Raw genomic sequence first — 27,400 nt, 5'->3', positions numbered from 1 at the left:
TCGTTTTATAAAAACTATTCCAATTTTTGGGGGGGATTAATAGAAATTTAAAATTCAAGCAAACATTTCATGGCCATAAAATACTGTAGACAAAGACAAACAGGTCCCAGAATGTGTTTTAATATTCTATTTATAAAATGCAATATCTTGACTGGTGATAGGTGGTGAGTAAAAGTAAATGTTAGAGCAACTCAGCACATAAAATACGACATTACAGCATGAATAATTAAAACACAGTGACAGCATCCAGTCGCAATTTCAGCAGCACCACGGGAGCAATCGGACAGCGGCCATGCACTTTAAAACAATTGCAGCATCAGCTAATGTGCCAAAGTTAATGGGGAGCTCATTTGAATGACAATAAATCTACTGGCAGTGCATTTCATCAGCCTTTATATGAAAGTGGAGCATCAGTAATGCAGTGTGAACGAGGGGCTTTGATTTTGATAGGGTGAGGAGGAACATAAGGTGACTATGGAGCGCAGGGGGAAGGTGAGTACTGTAACTGTTTAACACCATGATGCTTCTCTGAGAAAGATATTGTGCTCTTTGATAAAGAATAATGGTTTAATATTCTCTCTTGTAAGTAAACCTTTGGAGCTTTGCAGCTGAAATCATGACATTTTAACAGCTAAAGTTTCCCATTGACACATGCAGCAGCAGACACAGAATAAAGCTACATTAAAGGACAGTGTCGCCGAGTGAATTGCTTTGAGTGTTATCTCTACTAGATGGTCTGACAGAGTCCTGCTTGCAGATCTTTTTCTATGAGGACAAGAACTTCAAGGGTCATCACTATGAATGCAGCAGCGACTGTCCCGAGCTCAACGCTCACTTCCAGCGCTGTAACTCCATCCGGGTGGAGGGCGGGGCCTGGGTCATCTACGAGCGACCCCAATACATGGGCTACCAGTACGTCCTCGTGAGAGAGGAGTACCCCAACTACCAGAGCTGGAATGGCTTCAACGACACCATCCGCTCCTGTCGGCTCATCAGACATGTAAGTCCTGGAAAACATATAGTGATCAGATAGCTTTTTAATTTGATTTTAATTGTAGGTGTTTATATCATCAGTTTTTGCCTGCCACCTTTAAAGCTCACTAACAAACACGTTATATTTTGCTTGTTTGATGTTAAAGCCTTCTAGCATGCACAAGATCCGCATCTACGAACGTCCAGACTTTGGTGGCCAGATGATCGAGATCAGCGAGGATCTGCCCAACCTGGTGGACCGCTGGCGCGACCGGGACATTCACTCGGCTCACGTCCAGGACGGGGTCTGGGTTTTCTACGAGCATCCAAACTACAGGGGACGCCAGTACCTGCTGGAGAAGGGCGAGTACAGACGCCACGCAGAGTGGGGGGCCCTTCATCCGTCTGTGGGCTCCATTAGGCGCGTTGTGGACTCATCTTAAACCATTTCACTTCCTGTTTCTCACCTTCCTCCACTTATTACCCTGAACCTGACTCACCTGCAAATAAAAGCGCACTGACTGAAGCAGAAGGGGAAACATTTTATTTGGTGTGATTACGACTTAAATCAGGATGGAACAAATAAATAGACATTTTCGAACATGGACGTTGCAGTTTAACCTTATAGGGTTCATCTGCTGGGGAGCATGACATCTCATGAAAATAAACATCACGTTACGTGAGCAGCCATTGTTCTTTAGATGAAATCCACCAGCTGGTGCACATTCATATTTTGAATTACAGACGGCCAACATACTTTTTCTTTTGGCTTATCAGAAAGTGAGAAACCTGTGATTATGAATTACTTAATAACAATCATAATTGCAGACTTGAAGGCTTGGTAGAAAGTGACCGTGGTGGAAGACTTATTCAGATCCTTTACTTCAGTAAAAGAAGTAATACTGCAATATAAAAGTCCTGCATTGAAAATAATTATTAGTTATTAGTTCCTGAGTACAGGAGTCATTTAATAACCATCAGGATGTAAGCTTATTAGCCACCTAGTGGTGATAGAACGTCAATACAGGACAAGAGCTTTACTGCTCAAATGAACCATCTGGACACTGGAAGCGTCCACTTGTTTACACGATGTCTTTGGTAACTTTGCATTAATGCATTGTAAAACAAAAAAGATGCAGAGAGAACTCTAGTAGACCTCCAGTAAGGAACAGGAGAGAGAACATCATAAACACAACCTGCAGACACTTTTGATAAGAAACTGTAATTTCCTGACACACAGGATATGTTAGATCATTATCATGCTTGTTTATCTGCCAGAGCGGATGAATAAAAGTCTGCGGTGTGATGTCCACGCAGGAGTAGACGTGTGAGGGCCGAGTAAACAGGAGACGCTGCAAATCAGTAACAGAGCTGCTGAGCTCAGCTGATTTGTGAACTGGAACTTTTATCACACACACAGATCGTTTCTGGCATCCCCTGATGCTGATCAAGCAGCTTCTAAGAACACAAACAATCATTGCAACCTGAAAAAAACCCATTCTTTAACTTGCATGAAGGGTTTCTTTGTTGCATATATTGTGTTATATATTGAAGCATTATGCACATAATTTACATTTTACGCAGTCCTTTATTTCTATTTTTCTTATATGTCTTAATGCTTGTATGTAAGAGCAACTTTACCAATCCTCCCAAGGATAAATGAAGTATCTCTGATGAAAACCTCATGCTGGCCTGTGAGTACACTAAATACCAGACTTAATACACAATCAGGTGGCATGCTCGGTGATCTGTCTGCAGCGAATGAAGCGGAAAGAGATCAAAGTGGAATTAAAAGTGGAGAAACTGCTTTTCCACCCACCGAGATGAATGCACGAAGCAGTCATGTGTGACGCTGGATTAAATATATCAAACATGCAGCAGCTACACACTGCTTGTCCCGCTGTGATGTCTTGGAAAAAGACACAGCAAAAACATAGTGTTAATAGCTGAAATGCAGTCGTTGGCTTATCATTAGATGATTAGATGGGGTTTTTTAAGTCCCACTTAACGTGTAGTACAATAAGTTGTTATTTAGGAAAATAATAGTAATAATAGTATCAAGTAGTAATTATTAGTTATAATAATAAATCAGCTAAACTATTCCACTTATTTATTGCTATTTTTACAATGATTTTATTTGTTTGTGTACATTTAGAACTGATGAGTTAATCAATGAGTGTTCATTTCTTATTTATTTATTTGTTTATGTACTTACTTATTTTATGGAATGAACGCTCTGGCCCTTTAAGAGAGCTGTGGCGACATGAATGAAACGCAGCCATTCATAAAAAACACAACCGACGCACGTCAGAGAAATCTTGAACGCGATTGGCTCGCCCTTTGACTGACTTTGTGCTCCAGCCAATGGGAGAGCAGCACAGGGCTCTGGGTCGGATCCAGATATCAGATCTCTTCATTGAGAAAAATCCACAGCCGAGAGTTTAATTCGAGGAGCTGCAGGGGATGTAGACAAGAAACTTCCCTTATCAAGTGAGTGCTTACTTGTTACTATAACACTTACGTACGTGCGTAGGGGCTTTTATTTTGCCTTGTTTGGTCACATCGACCGCATCGTCGCGGTTTGTTGCCAGCTGCGAGGGCAGCAGAAGTGGCTTAAGAGGCGAACGCCATTTTCTGACAAATCAAAGGCAACGTTCGCGTCCATTTCCCCGCATCTGTCCGCTCTGCAGAGAGGGATTTCCGCCTGCAGCAGCTGTCTTTACGGCCTGTTAGCATCGTGAGTTTTTCTCTGTGCTCTGTGGTAAATTTCTCAATGGAGGAGCTGACACCCCCCCCCCCCCTCCTCCTCTCCTCTCCGCGAGGATCAAGTTTCAGTTCATTGAGAAAAACAAGGACGCGCTGGTCTCTCCTGTGCGTCACGATCAAATCCCATTCACTAATCTTTGATTTTTGTTCTATTTCTAAGGGGTCAGAAATGGCTCTAATAGGAGTCATGTTTGATGTGGTGTTGGCATCATTACAGGGAATGAACCAAACTTATGTTGCAACTTTTTTTTTTTTTTGCGTGTTATTAACGCGACAGTCTTCGGACAAAAGCAGTTGTGAGAGGTGTTGTTTACCTACGGAAGCCCTCTGCAGTCATCAAAGGGGAGAAAAGGAGTCTGATTTGTGACTTCCAGATGTTGCGATCACCATCTAACTATTCTGAGATGAAGGTGTGAGACCTTTTAATCTTATAATCTAGTTTGAATGAGTTACTTTAAAAGCAAATATCTAAACAATAATAACTATATTAGTTGAGTTAAAGTCTTAAAGACCAGAATTCAAAAGATTAAACCAGTGTTTCCAAAGTCTAACCCATTTTACTGTAACCATAAGGTGTAAAAACACACAAAAAACCGGATAGTATACCTGATTTGTAATAGTATTTGGAAACTATAATTTGACAGTAAACGTTCCATTCACTCATGGAAACTGTAGGATGTGGTTGAAAGCTCATTAGAAATATAGTAAGTGTGCCTTTTGAGTTGAGATGTCAGATTTAACTGACAGGAAGTTGCATAACATTGCTTTTATAGCCACTGCAAACCAGCTGTTGGGTCATGGAGGTTCGAAAAAACGCAAAGGTGGAGTTGTAGCATTGGTGGAGATTAAATGCTAATTAGCCAAATGCACTGGAAACTCCCTAATTTGTCCTCCCACCCCTCTTTATTCCAGGGTGAAGACTCCTCCGACATGGACGGCTTTTATGACCAGCAGGTCCCCTTTGTGGTGCCTGAGAGTGTGAGTTCGGTGGACGGAGCCCATCAACAACTCGTCACGTTTTTACAATTCATGTTCACTGAATGCGTGTTTTATCAAAACCTCCAGAAATGTCACGTAGAGGGAGCAGAGAGGTGTCTCAGCGACCGGAAGAGGAAGTTCATGGACACGGAGCTGGCTCAGGACACAGAAGGTAGCTTCATCATGTCCACGTGTGAAAGTGATCTCCTAAAGGGGCGCCCTTGTCTGCGAGAAGGCAATATTTAGCCTGATAAATATCGCTCTGCCTGTATCTTTCTTGCAGAGCTCTTCCAAGACCTGATCCAGCTCCAGGAAATATGGATCAGAGAAGGTGAGACCTAACCCAAGTAGAGAAACAGGAAGCGCTAAATCACAATACTGTTTAAGTGGTTTCAAGGGTGAGAATCTGATGAGGAGTCGTTTTTTAATATCCTGTGTTTTCCCCTCTGACAGCTCAGGTTCCCGATGACGAGCAGTTTGTCCCGGATTTCCAGTCCAATAAGTGTGAGTAGCTGCTTCTCCTCTAATATTTCTGGAAAGCGCTCCGAAGTGTTGTGCAACAGGGAGCGACCGCTTAAGAGAGCAACGCACATGCTGAATATGTCTGAAGGCAGTAAATACAACTGTGTTAACGCAGTTTACGACGGGCCAATGAAATGATGGAAGTCATGTGGTGCAGGATGTGATGATGTCACAGATAAGACCTGAGTATGGGTAGATGGTACATTCAGTGCTGCTGCCCGACACGTACCGCATGTATTTATTGCTGCTTGATAGCTGCCTCAACCTGACCATAAATCTGATTGGATGGAACTGTCGCCGCACATTTCAGGAAGGCTGAGATCAGATAGGAGGCTTTATATCTTCTGCTCGAGCACAAAGCTCAAACGTGAGCCGCAGAGAGTGTGAAAGCATCGTTCAACCCTTGTTTTACCATCACATCTCTGCATGTCGGTCACAAAACTAATATGTCAGCTCTTAATATTCCTTTGGTATTCTGTAAGAAGCAAGGCCAGATGTTCACAATTCCTGTTTGTAGCAATTAGAAAATTGTTAAATATAGCCAGGACTGGTTTGATGTATTGATGAAAGAAGTCTGCTCAGCACATTAAAATAAAAAAAAAAAATAAATAAAAAAACGTGGGACAACAGATGATTATTATTCGTGTGTGTGTTTGCGCAGCGATGTTTCACGGACCGCCTGTCAGCAAAGTGAAGAGAGAGTCCAGTCCGTCTAAAGACCCGTCTCCCTGCAGGACGTCCCACGCTGACATGTGCCTTTACAGCTACAGGTATACCATCAGTGTGTTTCCTTCACTATTGCTTATGTGTTGTTGTGCTATGGTTTTAGTATTTATACATATTTTCTAGTTTTGTTCAGTTTTACTATGATCAATTTATTTATTTTTTTCAATTTGGGGTGCATTAGTCTCTTCAGGTACTTTATAAATTGATTTAAGGATATGACTCTTGATCAGCTGTTTCCTGTTTTCTCTCCTCAGTGCCTGTGACAACAAGCCAGCTGGGCTCAAAGCTCTGCCTCCAGCCTCCACACCGGTCCACTGTGGCTCCTCCCATCCTGCTGGACCTCCACCCGTACAGAGGCAGTTAAACCCTTCTTCCCCCCAGCTGACCAACAACTGCCCCCCGACCCACGCTCCCACCCTGAGCCCCTCCCACCACCACAACCTCCCGGCGGCCAACCCAAGCCAGCAGTTTGCTCTGCCGCGCCCCCCCGTCGGCTGCCCCAGTTCATCCTTCACCACGGAACAAAGGTGAGTTCTTCTCCCATGTGATTTAAGCTGCAAACGCATTCAGTTTGAAACCCTCAAACCTCCTCTTGTGTTCCTCAACACTTCAGGTTTCAGCGGCAGCTGTCAGAGCCCTGCTTGTCTTTCCTCTCTCCGGAGAAAGCGGTGAGCGCGCCGTACCGGCCCTCGAGCCGCGACGGCCGACCGTCGTACCAGCGCCACCTCTCGGAGCCCCCGGTCCCCCAGGGCCCCCGGGGTTTCAAACAGGAGCTGGTGGATCCACGATACCCAGAGCCAGGGCTGGGCCGGACCCAGACTGCCTTCAACCACGTCACGATCAAACAAGAGCCAAGGGACTTTGGCTTCGACTCAGGTGAGCGTGTCTCCTGCTACGTCTACTCACACCTTTGCTCCATGTATTAATACTTGAGTCAAGAATGCTATTGCTGTTTTTACAAAACAATAATGGCAACCTAGGACTAGGTGTTAAGACTCTAAAGACAATTTGCTTACATCTTCCAGAGGTTCAAACCTGCCAGTCATCATTTGGGAAGTCTTCAGTCTTGTACCAGAATAACGGTTTCGGTGAGTTTGTGTGTCTTTTATAAAACATTTTTGTCTTGGTGTCTGAGCCTGCATGGTTTCTCAGTCAAACAAATGTTTCTGATGATATTTCTTCACACAGGTCTCAGTCATGACAGAGAGCAGCATCTGTACTACGACGACGCCTGCGTCGTGCCAGAAAGACTGGACGGTGAGATCCAATTCTGACTATTTCTTTTTCCTCGTGAAACGGCGAGCGACGTACTCACCGTGTCTTCTCTGACTCTGGGAGCAGGTAAAGTGAAGCAGGAGGGTTTGCCGTACCAGCGCCGCGGCTCCCTGCAGCTCTGGCAGTTCCTGCTCACACTGCTGGACAACCCGGCCAACGCACACCTGATCGTGTGGACGGGACGCAACATGGAGTTTAAACTAGTCGATCCAGAGGAGGTCAGTCCTCGCCGAACCTTATGGACTGTTCAGTATAATGTTTAATAAAGAGACGCACTTTATTATGAATCCAGCTGGACGTTTTACTGACTTTCTTGTGTGCAGGTGGCTCGGCTCTGGGGCCTCCAGAAGAACCGACCGGCGATGAACTACGACAAGCTGAGCCGCTCTCTGAGGTACTACTACGAGAAGGGCATCATGCAGAAGGTAAAGGCAGGTTTCACTGTTTACACGTTTATTATGAGGTAAAAGTCATCTTTTAAGGTTTTCCTTATTGGAACCTTTTTATATTAAGGGGTAAATCTGGGTATTGTAGTGAATTTTAAGAAAAATCATGAAGTATTTGAAATTTGCATTAAAATGATCTTTTATTCCATCACCTCTGATTGGCTTGTCCTGCAGGTGGCTGGGGAACGGTACGTTTACAAGTTTGTATGCAACCCCGAGGCGCTTTTCTCCCTGGCTTTCCCAGACAACCAGAGGCCGAGTCTGAAGGCCGACCCGGACGCCATCCTGCCTCCCAGCGAGGAGGACGGCCTCCCCCCGCCCAGCTACGAGGAGGAGGGTCCGTACCTGGAGGGAGCGGAGCAGTGCGTCCAGGGACTGGCTTTCCCTGACAGCTACCCGTACTAGACTCCACAGCCTGGCAGCTGCAGGAAAACGTGAGATATTTTACAGGAGGAACCTGAATTACTGAGCAGTGTTTTGACATTTTCAACATGTATTCCCTCGTTATGTATGTCACAGGCAAGAAGAATTTATCAGAGAATTATTTTATAATTATTTTAAGTAAACCAAGCCAAAATTATGAGTCTCTAAGACCGTTGATTTGGACTCACTCCCTCAGCAAAAATGCAATTTTTTATAATCCAAAACTATTGTTATGACGGGTTAGGGTCGCTGTTTACAAAATAAATAAAGTTTAGAAAGTTGAGATAAAGTAGTAATATTATGAAGAAAAAAAAAATGGTATTTCAAAATAAAATTGTATGGAAAAATGGCATATTTTAGGGAGAAGTCAATATATTGAGGAGAAAAAAATGGTCATAATATGACTGGAAACGGTCGTAACATTTTGAGATAAAGATATTATAATTCAAGAATAAAGTTGTATTTTTACATGAACAATACTTTTTGTAAATTTACAATTCGTCTCAATAATGGGACACTTTATTCTCATAAAAACTGCAACTTAATTCTCTTTATCTTTTTACGGTTTCATAGCATGACAACTTTTTTTTTTCTTTCTCAGTATTTAAATCTTATGCTCAGAATCCCAGATGTGTCCCCGCCTGTCTCAGTGACCCGACGACCTGCTGGGTTGTAGTTTTGTAGCACGGCCGTCGCTGGAGTCCTCGCGTACGTGAACTCTGGGATTTCAACCAAAAAGTATCTTAAAACCACGGGCACTCCTTTTACTAATGAAATTAGTTCTAATTGTTTCTCTTTGGTAAACCTTATACTGCTTGAAAGGGACACACTTGTATTTTCCAGATGGTATAGTCCTCCTATAAACATGTATATTGAAATGTCTTTTGTGTTCAAAGCTAATATTTTTGGCATTATATGGACATGTCATTTTTTCCTAAACTGTTTTATGACAAAGGTACTGCTACTATTTTTCTGTAATACTGCCACTAAGATGCTAATAATAAGCATGGACTTTCTTACAAGCGGCTCACCAGTTATTGTACCGAGATAGTTTTCTGCATTTTGTATCGTTAATTTGCTTCAATGTGTAGAAAAAGGTGTATAATTATATATGAATATATTTTTGCAAAAGGCTGCATTTGCTTGACGTTGTACTATGAGCTGCACAGTTTAGCCTGCTAATGTATTGCATCAATTCCAGCCTCTCCGAGATGGAGGACCTACAGTCCTGCAGGTAGAAATTGGATGCAAGTGTTTTCCTTCACGATCACGTGGTGGTTTTGAGTGGAGGAGGTGGTGTGTGATGGAGGCTGGAGAAAGATACTGACACTGGTGTAACGTCTACCCTCAGATACTGTATGTGTGCCTTCTGTTGATCTTTACTGATACAATAAACTATTTTACTCTTTTCTTTCGCCCATCGTTTAAGAATGTTGTTCAAAGCTCTGTCTGAAGTGAAGCAGCAGCCGCAGCAGCAGCAGCGTCCTCTGCTGTTTGTTAGAGAAGTGAAAAAGAGTACACAACCTGATGTTTTCAGGCTGTCTCCCAATTCAAATACTGACCAGGCCCCACCCTAATTATCAAAAATATCAGTAATTCGAAATATAATTCAATTAAAACATTTTAAATTATTTTTTAAAATCCTAATCACGCCCTGATAAAACAACAACACAAATAAATAACCCTCAAAAATAAATACCACCACCCAAAATCGAATTATAGTATTGAAGAAAAAAAACAAACATATATATATATATATATATATATATATATATATATATATATATATATATATATATATCTAAATAATATTCAGGGTGGTCAAAATAAATACACCGGCTCTTTATACATGCTGTAACATCACAACTCATTTTACCATAATAAACAATATAATTTCTATATAAGATACATATATTATATACTGTGTGAAGTTGCATATATTTTGCATCCAAAATGATAGATGGTTGCAGGTTGACTGGTGACTACATGGTCCGTGTGAACTAGGTCAGGTTTGTCTGTTATTTTATTCATGAACATTATGCAATTCACCACTCGCCATTCTTAATGCTAACTATTAATATAATTATACATGCTGCATGTTTATTATTGTATGATTTTTACTTTGAATGCATATGAGTGTTTCCAGGTCCACACCTCATTCACATAAGGTACTTAATCAGTTACTGGACGGCCCAATGATTGAGATGAATGTTATAAATTAGATTAGGTAGATGTCCCCATATGCCTGAAGCCACTTTCTAAGTCATTATAATAGTGTGCATGCGGGTCAGTATATGTTTTGGAGGAAAAGAATGAAATATTTGCAAAAACATACATTTCTCTGTTGCTGTTTCACCACAAGTGGCCCTTGTTGTTCCTGAGCATACAGGTGATGGGGCTGTAGCTGCTGGTCCTCGAGTCCACGCATGGAGCTGCACTGTAACCCAGTTAACAAAAAGGTCGTCAGCAAATGAAATGCATGATTATAATATTAGAGCTGAAACTAATACTTATTTTCATTGTTTTGTCTCTAAAATTGAAAACCCAGCTGAGAGGGAGATCTGACAACACCACTGCAGCACGGAGCCTCTCTGACAGCTTACTAACGACTCTAAAACTCTAAACCTAACATTGTCATGCAACACTTGAACTAACAGAACATTCAGCTTCACTGCAAAGTTCTGAACACCAAAAACACTAACTCAATCACGAACCCGCTTGTCTTGGAAGATTTAACAGGAAGAATCGCGCTTCAAATTAAAACGTAAGAACATAAAGAAAAGTAGAGTACAGTAAATAATACATTAGATATAATAATATATGGTGTGATGTAAAGCATTTAGATGTGTACATGTGCTAACAGAACATTACAAACTCCATCAGTATCTCAATCATCTTGTTTTCAACTCCGCAAACGTGGATTTGGTGCCTCAGCTGTTTGTGTATTTGTACCACAAATGTGTCTTTCTAATCAAATTAGAGGAAAACCACTCTATTCTATAAAACAGGGTCAAAATTTAAGTAATTGTTTGTGGCGTTATCTATAATTGATAAATAATCATTTTTTGGGGTCTATTTCACATAATTGGCCGCCTCGATTACCTGATTACTGGATAATGTGATGTAACATCAACCATGAACACAAACACTATGTCAACAAACAGAGTGTAATACCTCTGAGATCCAATTATAGCTTCTCACCCACCGGCAAAAACAAGCAGTGATTACTGTCCGAGAGAGACGCCTCATTAGCAGAGCTCGCCTCCTTCACAACGACTCTTCAAAGTGACACGTCGAAACCACCGAGGCACCAGGCCGATCTGAGGTGTTAAAAAAACAAACTGTAGGAATGAAAACAGGTAAACAAGTCAAGTCGACACTGTTCATGTCTCAGAGGGTATCGAAACTCAGAGCAGTCGTCCATTCTCCATTCATAAATGTGGATAAAACCACTTTTATGGCAGTTCACTTGGCTTCAGACTGAAATCTAGACAGAATTACATACAGAACTAAATCTGTGTATAATACTTAGTATACTTACTAAGTGTATGAAACTATACGACTGCGTATGCCCGTTAGGTTCCATCAAACACTGAGTAGATGTGTTGTTTTTTGATCCTGTATAGTTGACAGATTTTCTAAATATGATGGACATGACCTTGTGATCCCAGGTGTAGTAGAACGTGGTGGTTTGAGGGTCCTCGGCCTTCAAAGAGAGACGTAGAGCTCGGGCCGCCGTGATGAACGATGAAGCCAGAACCTGCTCCGGGCTGAGGAGTCTGGCTCCTTCTGTGGCTCCTCATCTGGAGCTGTGAGGGTGTCGAAAGGTTTTTAACAAAGTCATTCAACACTATTTTAAAAAAACAGAGCACATGAATTTGACCAAAAGATTTACGAATGGTTAAGACAAATGCATGTGGAAGTCTTTGCACTCTTGAAACACAGATTTTCAGAAAATGGTGTCAGGTGTGTGTAACCGAGGTTCAAGCAGATACTCATAATACGTCTCAACACTTCATTGTTATTACGGAAACAATACTTTAGCTTTATTTACTATACACACATGAGTGGTATTCATTTCTCCTCTAGTTCTTGCTGTCTTTTCAGATGGCTTAAAGGAGACGTGCTCATTTCCAGGTTCATTCTCGTATTTTGGGTTTTTACAAGAACATGTTTACGTGCTTCAATGTTCATGAAACTCTTTGTTTTTAATCATACTGTCTGTTTGAATACACCTGCATTCAGCTGGGTCTCATATCTGACACATCAGGTACAGCCGTATACAAACATGAGATTCAGAACTTTGTCCAGCGGTGCGACAAACCTCATCCTCAACGTCAAGAAAACACATTGGAGACCACTCCCCAGTGGTTATCCATGACCAGAACATAGCACAGGTTGACTCTTACAGATACCTGGGCATACACATTGACAACAAACTGACATGGAGCGTTCAGGTAGAAAGTGTCTGCACTAGGGTCCAACAGCGGCTACACTTCCTCCGTAGGCTGAGGGTCTTTGGTGTCAACCAGAAAGTGTTGCTCCTCTTCTACCGCGTCGTCGTTGAGAGCCTCCTGCGGTTTGGCGACCTCAGCATTCAGCTGAAAGCCCAGATCACCCGGCTAACACAAAGAGCCATGAACATCATCAGACAGGCCCAGAAGATTATTTCAGACCCCACCCATGTCCTCCACCCTGAATACCAGCTTCTTCCCTCGGGCAGACGCTTCAGAGTCCTCCAGTGCAGGCTCAACCGCTTTAAGGACTCCTTTGTCCCCCTGTCCATCAGAGCCCTAAATGTCAAGCTAGCCAGAGCCTAACCCCTGTAACGCTGACGTTTACCTTGACCGCATGTACTTTCTATGATGATTCTATGTTGAGGAGGCCGCTCTACTCTTACTGTACATATTAAGGTCATTAATACGATGACTACTGGTGTGCTGCACGATGGGCAGTGTGCCATTTATTTGCTGTGCATGTACTGTAGGTACTGTGTGTGCGTGCATGTGGACTGGCGACGGTCTGTGTATGCACTGTGTTATTTTTTTATGTTTTTTAACAGCAGATACTGTATGTGTTATCTTCTCTTATCTGACCATCTGTCTTCAACAGAATTGCGAGGCAGTTTGGGTCCATGTTTACTTCCTGTCAGCTGATGTCATTCACACCGGGTATAAACCTAATAGCTCGTTTAAAGGCACAACTTGTGTAGCGTTTCCAGACTTTCACAGTATTTATACAGCACTTGATGCTGCTTTATAATAAAACAAAACTAAAAAAAGACATAAATTCACTTTTTACAATAAGGGACACCCAAGACCTAATAGCTAATGAAGGGTTCTGTCAAATTCTTAGTAACTCATTTTGGAAGTAAAAAAACTGAAGATAAGTGTGAAAAGATAAAGTAAAGAGGGGTTAATGACATTTAAGATGATGATGAGGGGGACAGAAGTTACATCATCTCTTTGATTGTCAAAGTGGGAGGGAGATTAGGAGGTTAAATCAGCTGTCTAGTAGAGAGTATCATTTGTCATCCCTGCTTCCCTCCTCCCTGATGGACAGCACCGAGGGCTCTCTGCTCTGCTTTCCCAACCTCAACTCCTCCTGCCGGTGGCTGCCTAAACCCCGCTCCGAGACTGCTCTGCTCTACACCCTGCTGGCCTCCGTCTCTCTGCTCACCGTGACTCTCAACCTGCTCGTCGTCATCTCCATCTCCCACTTCCGGCAGCTCCACACCCCGACCAACACCCTGCTCCTGTCTCTGGCCGTGTCCGACCTGACGGTGGGGATGCTGGTGGTGCCCATCGAAGGCCTGCACTTAATGGAGACGTGCTGGATGCTGGGAGAGGTGATATGTGCTCTGACTCCTTTAGTTTTTTTCTGTCTGGTCTCTTCCTCTGTGGGCATCATGGTGCTCATATCCATAGACCGTTATGTGGCTATCTGTATCCCACTGCTCTATGCCACAAAGATCACCCTGAACAGAGTTAGAACATGTATCTGTGTATGTTGGGCCTGTTCTCTTCTCTTCAACGGCTGGCTTTTGAGGGGACACTTAAGGCAGCCGGACAGGTTCAGCTCCTGCCATGGGGAGTGTGTGGTGGTCATCAGCCACATCTCAGGGACTGTTGACCTTTTTGTCACCTTTCTTGGGCCCTGTACTGTCATGGTTGTTCTCTATATCAGGGTGTTTATTGTTGCCATTTCTCAGCAGCGTGTCATTCGGTTGCAGACCGCTGCAACTGTTACGTTAGCTCCAACCGCTAAAAGATCAGAGAGGAAGGCAGCCAGGACTCTTGGGATTGTGATAGCTGTGTTTCTGATGTGCTTCTGCCCGTATTACTATCCCTCTCTAGCAGGCAAGGACACCTCCACTAGCGCGTCATACTTTGTAGTGTTGTCTTGTATCATGGTACTTAACTCCACTGTGAACCCTCTGATTTATGCTCTGTTCTACCCCTGGTTTAGAAAAGCTATCAAACTCATCATCACACTGAAAATACTGCAGCCTCACTCTCAGGACAAGATCCTGTAGACTAAATGATCTGTTTGGTCACTTTTCAGTTTTAATGAGACAGTCTGTCTATTACCTGCGTGTGTCTGTGTGTGTGCGTCTGAGTGTGTGTGTGTGTGTGTGTGTGTGTGTGTGTGTGTGTGTGTGTGTGTGTGTGAGTGATCTGATTACTCACTGTGTGGTCCTCAATGCACTAGACAGAGGCTTCAGCTGCGGACTTTCTTATTCTGTCACACGCTGCTGAAAAACATCATTACACATAAGATAAGATGAATGAAATATTATATCATGTTTTGTATCATATAGGACTTAAAAACGTTGCCAATATTTCCCTTGTATTGCATTTTATCTCTGTAGTTTGCAGTGTAAGAAAAGTTCCTCTGCTTCCTCATTACCTTTGTATTTTTTAAACTGGGACTAATGTCCACTGAAAGATGTTAATTCTGGTGTGATCTAACAACACTTTTACAGGCTGCTTCTCTCAGGCTGCTGAAAACATAATCTCTGCCATGCTGTAGTTCTGTTTAACTTCTAAATCTCTGTCATGCTGTAGTTCTGTTTAACGTCTAAATCTCTGCCATGCTGTAGTTCTGTTTAACGTCTAAATCTCTGTCATGCTGTAGTTCTGTTTAACGTCTAAATCTCTGTCATGCTGTAGTTCTGTTTAACGTCTAAATCTCTGTCATGCTGTAGTTCTGTTTAACATCTAAATCTCTGTCATGCTGTAGTTCTGTTTAATATCTAAATCTCTGCCATGCTGTAGTTCTGTTTAACATCTAAATCTCTGTCATGCTGTAGTTCTGTTTAACATCTAAATCTCTGTCATGCTGTAGTTCTGTTTAACGTCTAAATCTCTGTCATGCTGTAGTTCTGTTTAACGTCTAAATCTCTGTCATGCTGTAGTTCTGTTTAACGTCTAAATCTCTGCCATGCTGTAGTTCTGTTTAACTTCTAAATCTCTGTCATGCTGTAGTTCTGTTTAACATCTAAATCTCTGCCATGCTGTAGTTCTGTTTAACGTCTAAATCTCTGACATGCTGTAGTTCTGTTTAACGTCTAAATCTCTGCCATGCTGTAGTTCTGTTTAACATCTAAATCTCTGTCATGCTGTAGTTCTGTTTAACGTCTAAATCTCTGACATGCTGTAGTTCTGTTTAACGTCTAAATCTCTGCCATGCTGTAGTTCTGTTTAACATCTAAATCTCTGTCATGCTGTAGTTCTGTTTAATATCTAAATCTCTGCCATGCTGTAGTTCTGTTTAACATCTAAATCTCTGCCATGCTGTAGTTCTGTTTAACGTCTAAATCTCTGTCATGCTGTAGTTCTGTTTAACATCTAAATCTCTGCCATGCTGTAGTTCTGTTTAACGTCTAAATCTCTGCCATGCTGTAGTTCTGTTTAACATCTAAATCTCTGCCATGCTGTAGTTCTGTTTAACATCTAAATCTCTGTCATGCTGTAGTTCTGTTTAATGTGTAAATCTCTGTCATGCTGTAGTTCTGTTTAACGTGTAAATCTCTGCCATGCTGTAGTTCTGTTTAACATCTAAATCTCTGCCATGCTGTAGTTCTGTTTAATGTGTAAATCTCTGCCATGCTGTAGTTCTGTTTAACATCTAAATCTCTGCCATGCTGTAGTTCTGTTTAACATCTAAATCTCTGCCATGCTGTAGTTCTGTTTAACATCTAAATCTCTGTCATGCTGTAGTTCTGTTTAATGTGTAAATCTCTGTCATGCTGTAGTTCTGTTTAATGTGTAAATCTCTGCCATGCTGTAGTTCTGTTTAACGTGTAAATCTCTGTCATGCTGTAGTTCTGTTTAACGTCTAAATCTCTGCCATGCTGTAGTTCTGTTTAACATCTAAATCTCTGTCATGCTGGAGTTCTGTTTAACATCTAAATCTCTGCCATGCTGTAGTTCTGTTTAATGTGTAAATCCCTGCCATGCTGTAGTTCTGTTTAACATCTAAATCTCTGCCATGCTGTAGTTCTGTTTAACGTGTAAATCTCTGTCATGCTGTAGTTCTGTTTAATGTGTAAATCTCTGTCATGCTGTAGTTCTGTTTAATGTGTAAATCTCTGCCATGCTGTAGTTCTGTTTAACGTGTAAATCTCTGTCATGCTGTAGTTCTGTTTAACGTCTAAATCTCTGCCATGCTGTAGTTCTGTTTAACATCTAAATCTCTGTCATGCTGGAGTTCTGTTTAACATCTAAATCTCTGCCATGCTGTAGTTCTGTTTAATGTGTAAATCTCTGCCATGCTGTAGTTCTGTTTAACATCTAAATCTCTGCCATGCTGTAGTTCTGTTTAACATCTAAATCTCTGCCATGCTGTAGTTCTGTTTAACATCTAAATCTCTGTCATGCTGTAGTTCTGTTTAACGTGTAAATCTCTGCCATGCTGTAGTTCTGTTTAATGTGTAAATCTCTGCCATGCAAAAACTGCCATTGCAATAATAAAAGTCAAATAGAACGCAATACTTGTGTGTGTTATTCATCCATAGATGTAAGTGTAAAGTTGGATTTCTCGCCTGTCTGTGGTTGTTACATTCCGTTTGAAATGACAAAATATAAATAATAGATCTATATATCTCTTTGAAACGTGTATTAAGACAGCAGTGCTTTAAATGTATTCTTGTTTCAAGGTTACAGGTTATTTTATTTTCATTGTACAACACGGTTACACAATGAAATGCAGATTGTTGTCCTATTTTGCCACCTAACAAAAAGTTATAGTAATATATACTGTATATATATAGAGAGAGAAAATAAAAAATACAACTGTAAAGACATAAAAAAGAAGTGCTTTGAGTGTAATAGTTACATCTAAATCTACCAATTCATAATAGATAGATAGATAAATACTTTATTCATCCTGCAAGAGGAAATGTATTCGCTATAGCAGCAAAAAATATACTTAAGCAATCAAAATAACAGAGTAAAAAATATGAAATATAAAAAATGCACTGTATATACAATGAATTAGAATAGTATTATATTATTATTATAATACCATGTTGCATGTTGTACTATTTTTCATTATGTTGTTGGAGACCCATAATAATACATTTAAATAAATAATAAATAATAATAAATAAATTTTATTGCCTGTGCTTGATACTATAGAAGGGCAAAGGTTACACACTATTGTTTTATTATCATAACCACACTATTGTTTTATTATCATAACCACACTATTGTTTTATCATAACCACACTATTGTTTTATCATAACCACACTATTGTTTTATCATAACCACACTATTGTTTTATTATCATAACCACACTATTGTTTTATTATCATAACCACACTATTGTTTTATTATCATAACCACACTATTGTTTTATTATAATAACCACACTGTTGTTTTATCATAATCACACTATTATTTTATTATCATAACCACACTATTGTTTTATTATAATAACCACACTGTTGTTTTATCATAATCACACTATTGTTTTATTATCATAATCACACTATTGTTTTATTATCGTAATCACACTATTGTTTTATTATCATAACCACACTATTGTTTTATTATAATAACCACACTGTTGTTTTATCATAATCACACTATTATTTTATTATCATAATCACACGATTGTTTTATTATCATAATCACACTATTGTTTTATTATCATAACCACACTATTGTTTTATCATAATCACACTATTGTTTTATTATCATAACCACATCTAAGCGGCTAATGCGGTATTGCATGCATAATATACCATTCTAATTTATAAAAAGGAATGAAAGAAAAATACATGAAATTGGAGTTGATTGTGTTTAAGGCAAAGCTACAAGTGACTTAAAACATTTCTTTTCAAAATAAAAGAGTCGTTCTAAAGTTGTCTACAGTATTAATGTTGTTTTGTTGATGTTTTTATACTTTCTCAAGTAAATGGACATACATTTGGGGGCCACCACTATAAAACTCACACCAAACTCTAAACCTGCGTGAAGCCTGACACCTAGTGTTCAAAAGCAGGTACTTCGAGCTACGATCGGTTTACATTTGGGCAAATTCACACCAATCAATGGTGCCGAATTAATTATCAGCAGTTTATGTTTGCAATGTACCCTTAACTGTACGCAAAACCATCGCTGAATTAAATTAATACTGAAGAAAACTTTAAAATAGGATGATAAATAATACATTTTTCATGACGGGACCCTGGTGTGGCGATGACGCCCAAAAACCGACACGCCCCCCATCCGTGCGTCATCCCGCCGTGACGCTACTTTGCTCACTTCGACGAGCTGACCCGATGACGCATGCGCCACGGCTGACAACAATTCAAGCGTCGCGCTTCCACCGGTTCTTCACGAAGCTGCTGCAAAAAGACGTATTTTGGACGAAATGTAAAAGCGCTAAAGGAGAGCGAGAGTGGAGGAAAACATCATGCAGTTTTAGGTGAGTTGTGAGGTTTGTCAGAGGCTGAACGGACACACAAACAAACAAACAAACAAACAAACACACAAACACATGCTCGCTGCAGCCGTTGAAGCTAATCAACGCCACCTGTGCGTGTCTTTCCAACTTATTCTCAGATTCGAACTTCCTGGATCAATAACTAGTAAGAGAAGCTTTGTTTGAAACAGACATTTGCTAAAGTGCAGTCTACAAAGTGCAATGACGAAAAGAGGTATTAGAAAAATATTTAATATAATATTGAATCAGTGCATTCTTCATGCAGTGTAGTGTGACAAGCTGCACGTCACCTGCAGCACATATATATTTTTAAATTGGGCATAGTTTGGGTGATATTTGATTTATAAAATAATAAATAACTTCACTGCTCAGTGAAGGGTCAATTGGCTACAAAGTCTGACTATTATTCTTATAATTGGAGGCTTATGCTGTATCCCAATGTCACATAAATATGTAATTTAGTGTCCTGGAAACACACTTTGATACAAGCTTTTATACAAGACAAATTCCCCTGCGGGACAATAAAGTATATCTTCTCTTAATTGTAGTGAAATGAATTAAAAGCTAAATAAATGGAAAGTGAATTTATCAGTGCAAAATGAATGTCAGACACCAAGGTTGATGTGAATGTGTGCAAAATGGTTCAACTTGAAATGATTGCAACTCAAAACTGACTTTATTTATTTATGTAGACGGCTGTAAACCTATTCTCTTCAGGTTAGTGTTTGTCTTTTTATTGATGAACATTCTCCACTTTCCAGTGTTAACGCTCACGATACATATCACTGTAAAAGCTATGCACGTGTAATATTAATGTGTCTTTCACTTCCATGTTAAGACAGGTGCTTGTAGATGAGGCTCAATGGATGACATCTGGGGAGAAGACCTGATACAGACCAGCTGAAGGAACGTCTCTGTGCTGAAGCTCTGAGGTAGGAGCTCTGTTCTTATTATCAGCTGTGTTGGTTTTCATCCATCTTGCATTAACACTGATACAGAGAGTCTGTTACTGGAGCAGAAGGCCGTGTGCTGTCAGTAAATGTTGGTGTTTTCTCTTCTCTGTTTTTGGTCCAGACTGCTGAATGAACAAAGAGACTTGAAGCTCCTGGAGGAGACGACAACTGCAGCGCTTGAAGCAAACATTTGGTAAATATCAAGTCAAATAGTAGCTGTTGTTGGTTTAGTAGTCATACAAATGTCATAAAAAAATATCCTAAAAGTATTATGCTACAAATAATTTCCTATTTTAGTGTCATAACATTTCTCATAAACTATGCCATAAAGTAATAAATATATTGTCATTAAAATGACATAATATAAATAAATCATAATAAAGTCTTAAAAAGGTCATAGTGGTCCATGAATAACATAAATAGATGTTGTTATAGTACACCATTAAACAAATCCAGAATATTGTGTCCTACAAAAATTACATAGTTTAGTATGTCATAAATAAATACAATATGCCATACAAATATAATATATATAATATGTCATAAGATAATATAATATGCCATAAAAATTATAATATATATAATATATGTCATAAATAAATACAATATGCCATAAAAATATAATATGTCATAAAATAATAAAATATGCCATAAAAATATAATATATATATAATATAATATGTCATAAATAAATACAATATGCCATAAAAATATAATATGCCATAAAAAACACACTATAGTGTCATAAAATGTTATATCGTGTCGTAAAAAAGTTTAGTATCCTAAAAATACATTTATAAACAATGTCATACTAAAGTCTGTAATAAAAAACAATAATGTAGTGCCATAAAAAGTTAATAATATATGTCATAGTATATAGTATGCTATAAAAATATTTATAAAAAAAGCCCTAGTATAGTATGTCATCAAAAGATCTAAATAGTGTCATAACTCCATAAGAAATGTCACACTATAGTAAGACATTGATAAAATCACAACATGGTGTAACAAAGTCGTAGTACAGTAGGACATGAAAATTATGTCAAAACGTCAAATAGAAAGTTCTTTAAAATGTCGAAGTATAGTTCGCTATAAGAATTATGTTGTGTTGTCATAACAAAATAAATTAAACAGTCAAAGTATAATATTCCCAAAAAATGATATGGTAGGTCATAAAAAATAAGTAAGAAGTATTATATGCTCTAAATTAATTCATAATTTAGTGTCATAAAATGTATCATAATGACTTATAGTAAACTATGCCATAAAGTATTTAGAGAAGTAATAATATAGCATCATAACAATTTAATAAGAATGTTGTAAAAATGTCAAATATAAAGTCATTAAAACTCGTAGTATAGGATTCTATCAGTAAATATAATAACAAATAATTTGGTGTTCTAGAATTTCTCATAGTGTATTATGCCATGAAATATAAAACATATAGTGTCATTAAAATCTCAAATATAGTGTGCAATAAAAACCATGATGTGGTGTCATAAAGTCATAGTACAGTATGTTATAAATCATCTAGATATGGTATCTAATGTACAGTTGTGGTCAAAAGTTTACATACACTTGTAAAGAACATAATGTCATGGCTCTCTTGAGTTTCCAGTTATTTCTACAGCTCTGATTTTTCTCTGATAGAGTGATTGGAACAGATACTTCTTTGTCACAAAAAACATTCATGAAGTTTGGTTCTTTCATGACTTTATTATGGGTTAACAGAAAAAGTGATCAAATCTGCTGGGTCAAAAATATACATACAGCAGTGCTAATATTTGGTTACATGTCCCTTGGCCATTTTCACTTCAATTAGGCGCTTTTGGTAGCCATCCACAAGCTTCTGGCAAGCTTCTCGTTGAATCTTTGACCACTCCTCTTGACAGAATTGGTGCAGTTCAGTTAAATTTGATGGCTTTCTGACATGGACTTGTTTCTTCAGCATTGTCCACATGTTCTCAATGGGATTTAAGTCAGGACTTTGGGAAGGCCATTCTAAAACCCTAATTCTAGCCTGATTTAGCCATTCCATTATCACTTTTGATGTGTGTTTGGGGTCATTGTCCTGTCGGAACACCCAACTGCGCCCAAGACCCAACCTTCGGGCTGATGATTTTAGGTTATCTTGAAGAATTTGAAGGTAATCCTCCTTCTTCATTATCCCATTTACTCTCTGTAAAGCACCAGTTCCATTGGCAGCAAAACAGCCCCACAGCATAATACTACCACCACCGTGCTTGACGGTAGGCATGGTGTTCTTGGGGTTAAAGGCCTCACCTTTTCTCCTCCAAACATATTGCTGGGCATTGTGGCCAAACAGCTCGATTTTTGTTTCGTCTGACCACAGAACTTTCCTCCAGAAGGTCTTATCTTTGTCCATGTGATCAGCAGCAAACTTCAGTCGAGCCTTAAGGTGCCGCTTTTGGAGCAAGGGCTTCCTTCTTGCACGGCAGCCTCTCAGTCCATGGAGATGCAAAACACGCTTGACTGTGGACACTGACACCTGTGTTCCAGCAGCTTCTAATTCTTGGCAGATCTGCTTTTTGGTGGTTCTCGGTTGACTCTTCACCCTCCTGACCAATTTTCTCTCAGCAGCAGGTGATAGCTTGCGTTTTCTTCCAGATCGTGGCAGTGACAAAACAGTGCCATGCAATTTATACTTACAAACAATTGTTTGCACTGTTGCTCTTGGGACCCGCAGCTGCTTTGAAATGGCTCCAAGTGACTTTCCTGACTTGTTCAAGTCAATGATTTGCTTTTTCAGATCCATGCTGAGCTCCTTTGACTTTCCCATTGTAGCGTTTGTGGGCGTTTGTATCCAATGAGCCCTATTTAAATGGCCTCAGAGAAGTCACCAGCTGTAGTCACTCATAATCACTCACAAGAAGTTAAGAGGCCATGCTATGAAGCTCATTTCATTGACACAACTTTCTAAGTCACCAAAATTGCTAATTCATGTTGCTGTATGTATATTTTTGACCCAGCAGATTTTGTCACTTTTTCTGTTAACCCATAATAAAGTCATGAAAGAACCAAACTTCATGAATGTTTTTTGTGACAAAGAAGTATCTGTTCCAATCACTCTATCAGAGAAAAATCAGAGTTGTAGAAATAACTGGAAACTCAAGAGAGCCATGACATTATGTTCTTTACAAGTGTATGTAAACTTTTGACCACAACTGTAATAGTAGACAATAATGTGGTTTTGCATAAATATTTTCTAAAAATAAATGTTTGAAATCATAGTATGTCAAACGTTTTAGTTTAGTATTCTATATAAATGTCACGTGTCATGTTTCATAGTAATGTCGTACAAAATACCATAGTATAGTATGCAATACAAATATTAAAATATCAGTTTAATGTATCAAAATAATAAAAAAATATTAGTGTAGTTTGTTATAAAATGTCATTTAGTTATATAATATAGATAGTTCATTCAAAGTATTTTCAAAGTCACAGTATAGTTTGTCATATAAATGTACTCATATAGTTTGCACTCAGTCATCAAAACGTTGATAACCTTTGTTGTATTTATTGTTATTGTTGCAGTAGTAGTAATAATTCCTGTATGTGATGCATGTTCTAACGTTGTCCTTCTCTTCTTCTCTCTCCAGATGAGTGCAGACTTTCCAGACCAGACCTGAGGACGACGGGGTTTCTTCTCTTCATCCACGTCTTCTTCTGCTGCTCTGCGGTTACTCTGAGATCTAACTTATGAGAGTGGGGGGTGGTTCGAAAGTTGAAAATTTGCTGTGCAGCTAATTTTTTTAATAAAAAAATTTCCATAACCATCTCCGTTCATGTTTCTGAAAACCCAGGAGGAGACGGACGTCTCGACCCCTGGGGCAGTGGACATTGATGTCCTCACATAGGTGAGGAGCGAACCCGGGTCGACGCCATCCTAACCGGGTACTACGTTTCCACGCCACCATGTCACTCACACTTTGACTTTTTCTCTTGGTATCTTTGTCTTCGTCCTTTGGCTGTTGGACCTCAAAAGTTACTGCACCGTATAAGAATTGAACCCATAACCTCCTGTATCCCAAGCAGTCATCTATCACCTCAAGCTATCTGTTATCTGATACTCATGTCTGTGTCATTGCATATTTGTGTCCTCTGTTTTGACTGGTTGACCTTAAAAGTCACTGCACCACACAGGGATCGAACCCATAACTTCTGGTCTCCGAACCAGTCGTCCATCATCCTGAGCTATCTGATTGGTCCTTCTGCTGAGACTTTTGGAACTTATTCACCTACTTTATGGTGTCACACTTCAAAATGTAAAGCATTACTGAAGGTACAAACTCATAACCTCCAGTCACTCATAACCCAGCCTCACTTATGTCAAGTCGTACATCTTCATAGAATGTTTGACTTCCTCATCTTGGGTGTTGGGCATTAAAATTAACCTCACCACAGGATTGAGCCCACAACCTCCAGACTCCTGATCAGGCCTCTATCACACTGAGCCATCAGATCTGACAGGCTGACCTACTGCAGCGTCACACATTGTTCTGCAAAAATAAACTGTCACTCTTCTCTATAAAGCTTCTTCACTTTTGTTGTTAATGTTTCAAATGTGTGGAGGAAACAGACTGGACCTTCCTGAAACACAGTTATGGTTTGATCCTTTCACCTCATGTTGTCACGCATCACTTTCACTCAAAAATCACTGCTCCTCACGAGGAGCGAGCTCACGAACTCAGGACTTCAGAGCAGTCTGCCAACTGACTGAGCTATTCAGTCACACTGCCTTCACTCAGCTCTTAAACACAGAAAACCTCTGGAAAAAAAATAACATTTAAGCTACTTTACAAGAATGACAGATTGTGTTACACATTTCAGATTCACAAATAAAACATTAGATCACATCATGAATCAGCTCTGGTGTCTCTAATTGGCCGTGGAAACAGACCAGACTTTCCTGAACCAGAGTTTGGATTTGATCACTTCTCCTCAAGATGCCACGCGTCGCTCACTGTCAGCTGCTTATCTCAGTGAGCTATCCCTGAAGATCGAGGCCCGCCCATTTGTTCTGGGTTTTGTTCTTCACACGGTGGGCCTTGAGCAAATTCCATGCCGCGAGTCGAGAGCTTTTACTCATGAGAAAAACTGATTTTTTTACCGCTTGACCATCTATGACGTTTTAGTAACCCTAACCCTAACCCTAACTAAGTTTATATATAGTTTACTTAGTTAGGGTTAGGGTTAGGGTTAGGGTTACTAAAACGTCATAGATGGTCAAGCGGTAAGAATTTCAGTTTTTCTCATGAGTGAAAGCTCTCGACTCGCTGCATGGAATTTGCTCAAAACCCACCGTGTGAAGAACAAATCCAATAAAAAAATTTGCAGGCCTTGAGCTTCAGGGATAGCTCACTGAGATAAGCAGCTGACAGTGAGTGACACTTGGCATCCTGACGAGAAGGTATCAAATCCAAGCTGTGGTCTTTTTCCACAGTCAATTAGAGACACCAGAGCTGAACATGATTCATAATGTGATTCTGGTGTTTTCTTTGTCAATCTGAAATGTGCAGAACAATCTCTCATTCTTGTAAAGTAGCTTAAATGTTATTTTTTTCCAGAGGTTTTCTTCATCTTGGGTGTTGGGCATTAAAATTAATCTCACCACGGGATGGAACCCTCAACCTCCAGACTCCTGATCAGTCCTTTATCACACTGAGCCATCAGATCTGACAGGCTAACTGGCTGCAGCGTCACACGTTGTTCTGCAAAAATAAACTGTCACTCTTCTCTATAAAGCTCCTTCACTTTTGTTGTTAGTGTTTCAAATGTGTGGAGGAAACAGACTGGACCTTCCTGAAACACAGTTAGGGTTTGATCCTTTCACCTCATGTTGTCACGCATCACTTTCACTCAAAAATCACTGCTCCTCACGAGGAGCGAGCTCACGAATTCAGGACTTCAAAGCAGTCTGCTAACTGACTGAGCTATTCAGTCACACTGTCTTCACTCAGCTCTTAAACACAGAAAACCTCTGGAAAAAAATAACATTTAAGCTACTTTACAAGAATGAGAGATTGTTCTGCACATTTCAGATTCACAAATAAAACACCAGATCACATTATGAATCATGTTCAGCTCTGGAATCTCTAATTGGACCGGACCTTCCTGAACGAGAGTTTGGATTTGATCCCTTCTCGTTAGAATGACGCGCATGGCTCACTGTCAGCTGCTTATCTCAGTGAGCTATCCATGAAGCTCGGGGCCCGTCCATTTGTTCTGGGATTTGTTCTTCACACGGCGGGCCTCGAGCAAATTCCATGCCGCGAGTCGAGAGCTTTTACTCATGAGAAAAACTGAAATTCTTACCGCTTGACCATCTATGACGTTTTAGTAACCCTAACCCTAACCCTAACTAAGTAAACTATATATAAACTTAGTTAGGGTTAGGGTTAGGGTTAGGGTTAGGGTTAGGGTTATATAAATGTCATAGATGGTCAAGCGGTAGAAATTTCTGTTTTTCTCATGAGTAAAAGCTCTCGACTCGCGGCATGGAATTTGTTCGAGGCCCGCTGTGTGAAGAACAAATCCCAGAACAAATGATCGGGCCTCGAGCTTCAGGGATAGCTCACTGAGATAAGCAGCTGACAGTGAGCGACGCGTGGCATCCAGAGGAGAAGTGATCAAATCCAAACTCTGGTTCAGGAAGGTCCGTCTGTTTCCACGGCCGATTAGAGACACCAGAGCTAAACGTGATTCATAATGTGATCTGGTGTTTTATTTGTGAATCTGAAATGTGCAGAACAATCTCTCATTCTTGTAAAGTAGCTTAAATGTTATTTTTTTTCCAGAGGTTTTCTGTGTTTAAGAGCTGAGTGAAGACAGTGTGACTGAATAGCTCAGTCAGTTAGCAGACTGCTCTGAAGACCTGAGTTCATGAGCTCGCTCCTTGTGAGGAGCAGTGATTTTTGAGTGAAAGTGCTGACACAAGTGATGCGTGACAACATGAGGTGAAAGGATCAAACCCTAACTGTGTTTCAGGAAGGTCCAGTCTGTTTCCTCCACACATTTGAAACACTAACAACAAAAGTGAAGGAGCTTTATAGAGAATGGTGACAGTTTATTTTTACAGAACAATGTGTGACGCTGCAGCAGGTCAGCCTGTCAGATCTGATAGCTCAGTGTGATAGAGGACTGATCAGGAGTCTGGAGGTTGTGGGTTCCATTCTGTGGTGAGGTTATTTTTAATGCCCAACACCCAAGATGAAGAAAACCTCTGGAAAAAATAACATTTAAGCTACTTTACAAGAATGAGAGATTGTTCTGCAGATTCACAAATAAAACACCAGACCACATTATGAATCACGTTCAGCTCTGGTGTCTCTAATTGACCGTGGAAAAAGACCACAGCTTGG

The 27,400-nt window shown here is 40.0% G+C and overlaps 3 protein-coding genes and 2 long non-coding RNA genes across 9 annotated transcripts; 4 read left to right on the top strand and 1 right to left on the bottom strand.

The window, feature by feature from the left end:
* The first annotated feature begins 368 nt into the window (after positions 1–368).
* On the top strand, positions 369–1,415 carry LOC137878953 (gamma-crystallin M2-like). The gene is made up of 3 exons (XM_068719491.1): positions 369–492; positions 758–1,000; positions 1,140–1,415. The coding sequence occupies exons 1-3, from the start codon at positions 475–477 to the stop codon at positions 1,413–1,415; spliced, it is 537 nt and encodes a 178-aa protein (XP_068575592.1). The 5' UTR covers positions 369–474.
* A 1,960-nt stretch (positions 1,416–3,375) lies between these two features.
* LOC137878952 (ETS translocation variant 5-like) lies at positions 3,376–9,518 on the top strand. Of its 2 annotated transcripts, XM_068719490.1 has the most exons (14): positions 3,376–3,462; positions 4,651–4,716; positions 4,804–4,888; positions 5,000–5,047; positions 5,170–5,220; positions 5,900–6,008; positions 6,219–6,491; positions 6,578–6,840; positions 6,990–7,052; positions 7,153–7,221; positions 7,306–7,457; positions 7,563–7,664; positions 7,860–8,119; positions 8,710–9,518. In XM_068719490.1, exons 2-13 carry the CDS (start codon positions 4,669–4,671, stop codon positions 8,088–8,090), a joined length of 1,494 nt encoding a protein of 497 aa, XP_068575591.1. In that variant the 5' UTR covers positions 3,376–3,462; positions 4,651–4,668; the 3' UTR covers positions 8,091–8,119; positions 8,710–9,518. The 2 variants fall into 2 exon arrangements, with proteins under 2 accessions (XP_068575591.1, XP_068575590.1); XM_068719489.1 differs by having other exon boundaries at positions 7,860–9,518.
* Positions 9,519–11,404: 1,886 nt separating this feature from the next.
* Positions 11,405–15,118, bottom strand: LOC137879087 (uncharacterized). The gene is made up of 3 exons (XR_011103703.1): positions 14,798–15,118; positions 11,767–11,917; positions 11,405–11,428 (listed from the first exon to the last, which is right to left on the bottom strand). It is a non-coding gene; the product is annotated as an uncharacterized lncRNA (long non-coding RNA).
* Positions 13,572–14,643, top strand: LOC137879131 (trace amine-associated receptor 13c-like). Its single transcript, XM_068719718.1, has one exon. It carries the CDS (start codon positions 13,663–13,665, stop codon positions 14,641–14,643), a length of 981 nt encoding a protein of 326 aa, XP_068575819.1. The 5' UTR covers positions 13,572–13,662.
* Positions 15,119–18,916: 3,798 nt separating the features above from the next.
* Positions 18,917–23,815, top strand: LOC137879014 (uncharacterized). 4 transcript variants are annotated; one of them, XR_011103684.1, is made up of 5 exons: positions 18,917–19,044; positions 19,755–19,779; positions 19,905–19,994; positions 20,137–20,208; positions 23,639–23,815. It is a non-coding gene; the product is annotated as an uncharacterized lncRNA (long non-coding RNA). The 4 variants fall into 4 exon arrangements; XR_011103682.1 differs by having other exon boundaries at positions 19,901–19,994; XR_011103683.1 differs by lacking the exon at positions 19,755–19,779.
* Positions 23,816–27,400: the final 3,585 nt, after the last annotated feature.

This window comes from Cebidichthys violaceus, unplaced genomic scaffold, assembly GCF_023349555.1.
Source record: "Cebidichthys violaceus isolate CVI_PGR_0920_01 unplaced genomic scaffold, fCebVio1.0.p SCAF_24, whole genome shotgun sequence".
NCBI lineage: Eukaryota > Metazoa > Chordata > Actinopteri > Perciformes > Stichaeidae > Cebidichthys > Cebidichthys violaceus.
The sequence above is the reverse complement of the archived record's forward strand: the minus strand, read 5'-3'. Positions and strand labels throughout refer to the sequence as shown.

Bases quoted from the DNA above. Each gene is read 5' to 3' on its own strand.
- LOC137878953 (XM_068719491.1), top strand. The intron at 1,001-1,139 runs GTAAGTCCTGGA...TTGATGTTAAAG, and splicing joins CCTGTCGGCTCATCAGACAT to CCTTCTAGCATGCACAAGAT.
- LOC137878952 (XM_068719490.1), top strand. From the start codon at position 4,669: ATGGACGGCTTTTATGACCAGCAGGTCCCCTTTGTGGTGCCTGAGAGT. The intron at 5,221-5,899 runs GTGAGTAGCTGC...GTGTTTGCGCAG, and splicing joins GGATTTCCAGTCCAATAAGT to CGATGTTTCACGGACCGCCT. The intron at 6,841-6,989 runs GTGAGCGTGTCT...TACATCTTCCAG, and splicing joins GGACTTTGGCTTCGACTCAG to AGGTTCAAACCTGCCAGTCA.
- LOC137879131 (XM_068719718.1), top strand. From the start codon at position 13,663: ATGGACAGCACCGAGGGCTCTCTGCTCTGCTTTCCCAACCTCAACTCC.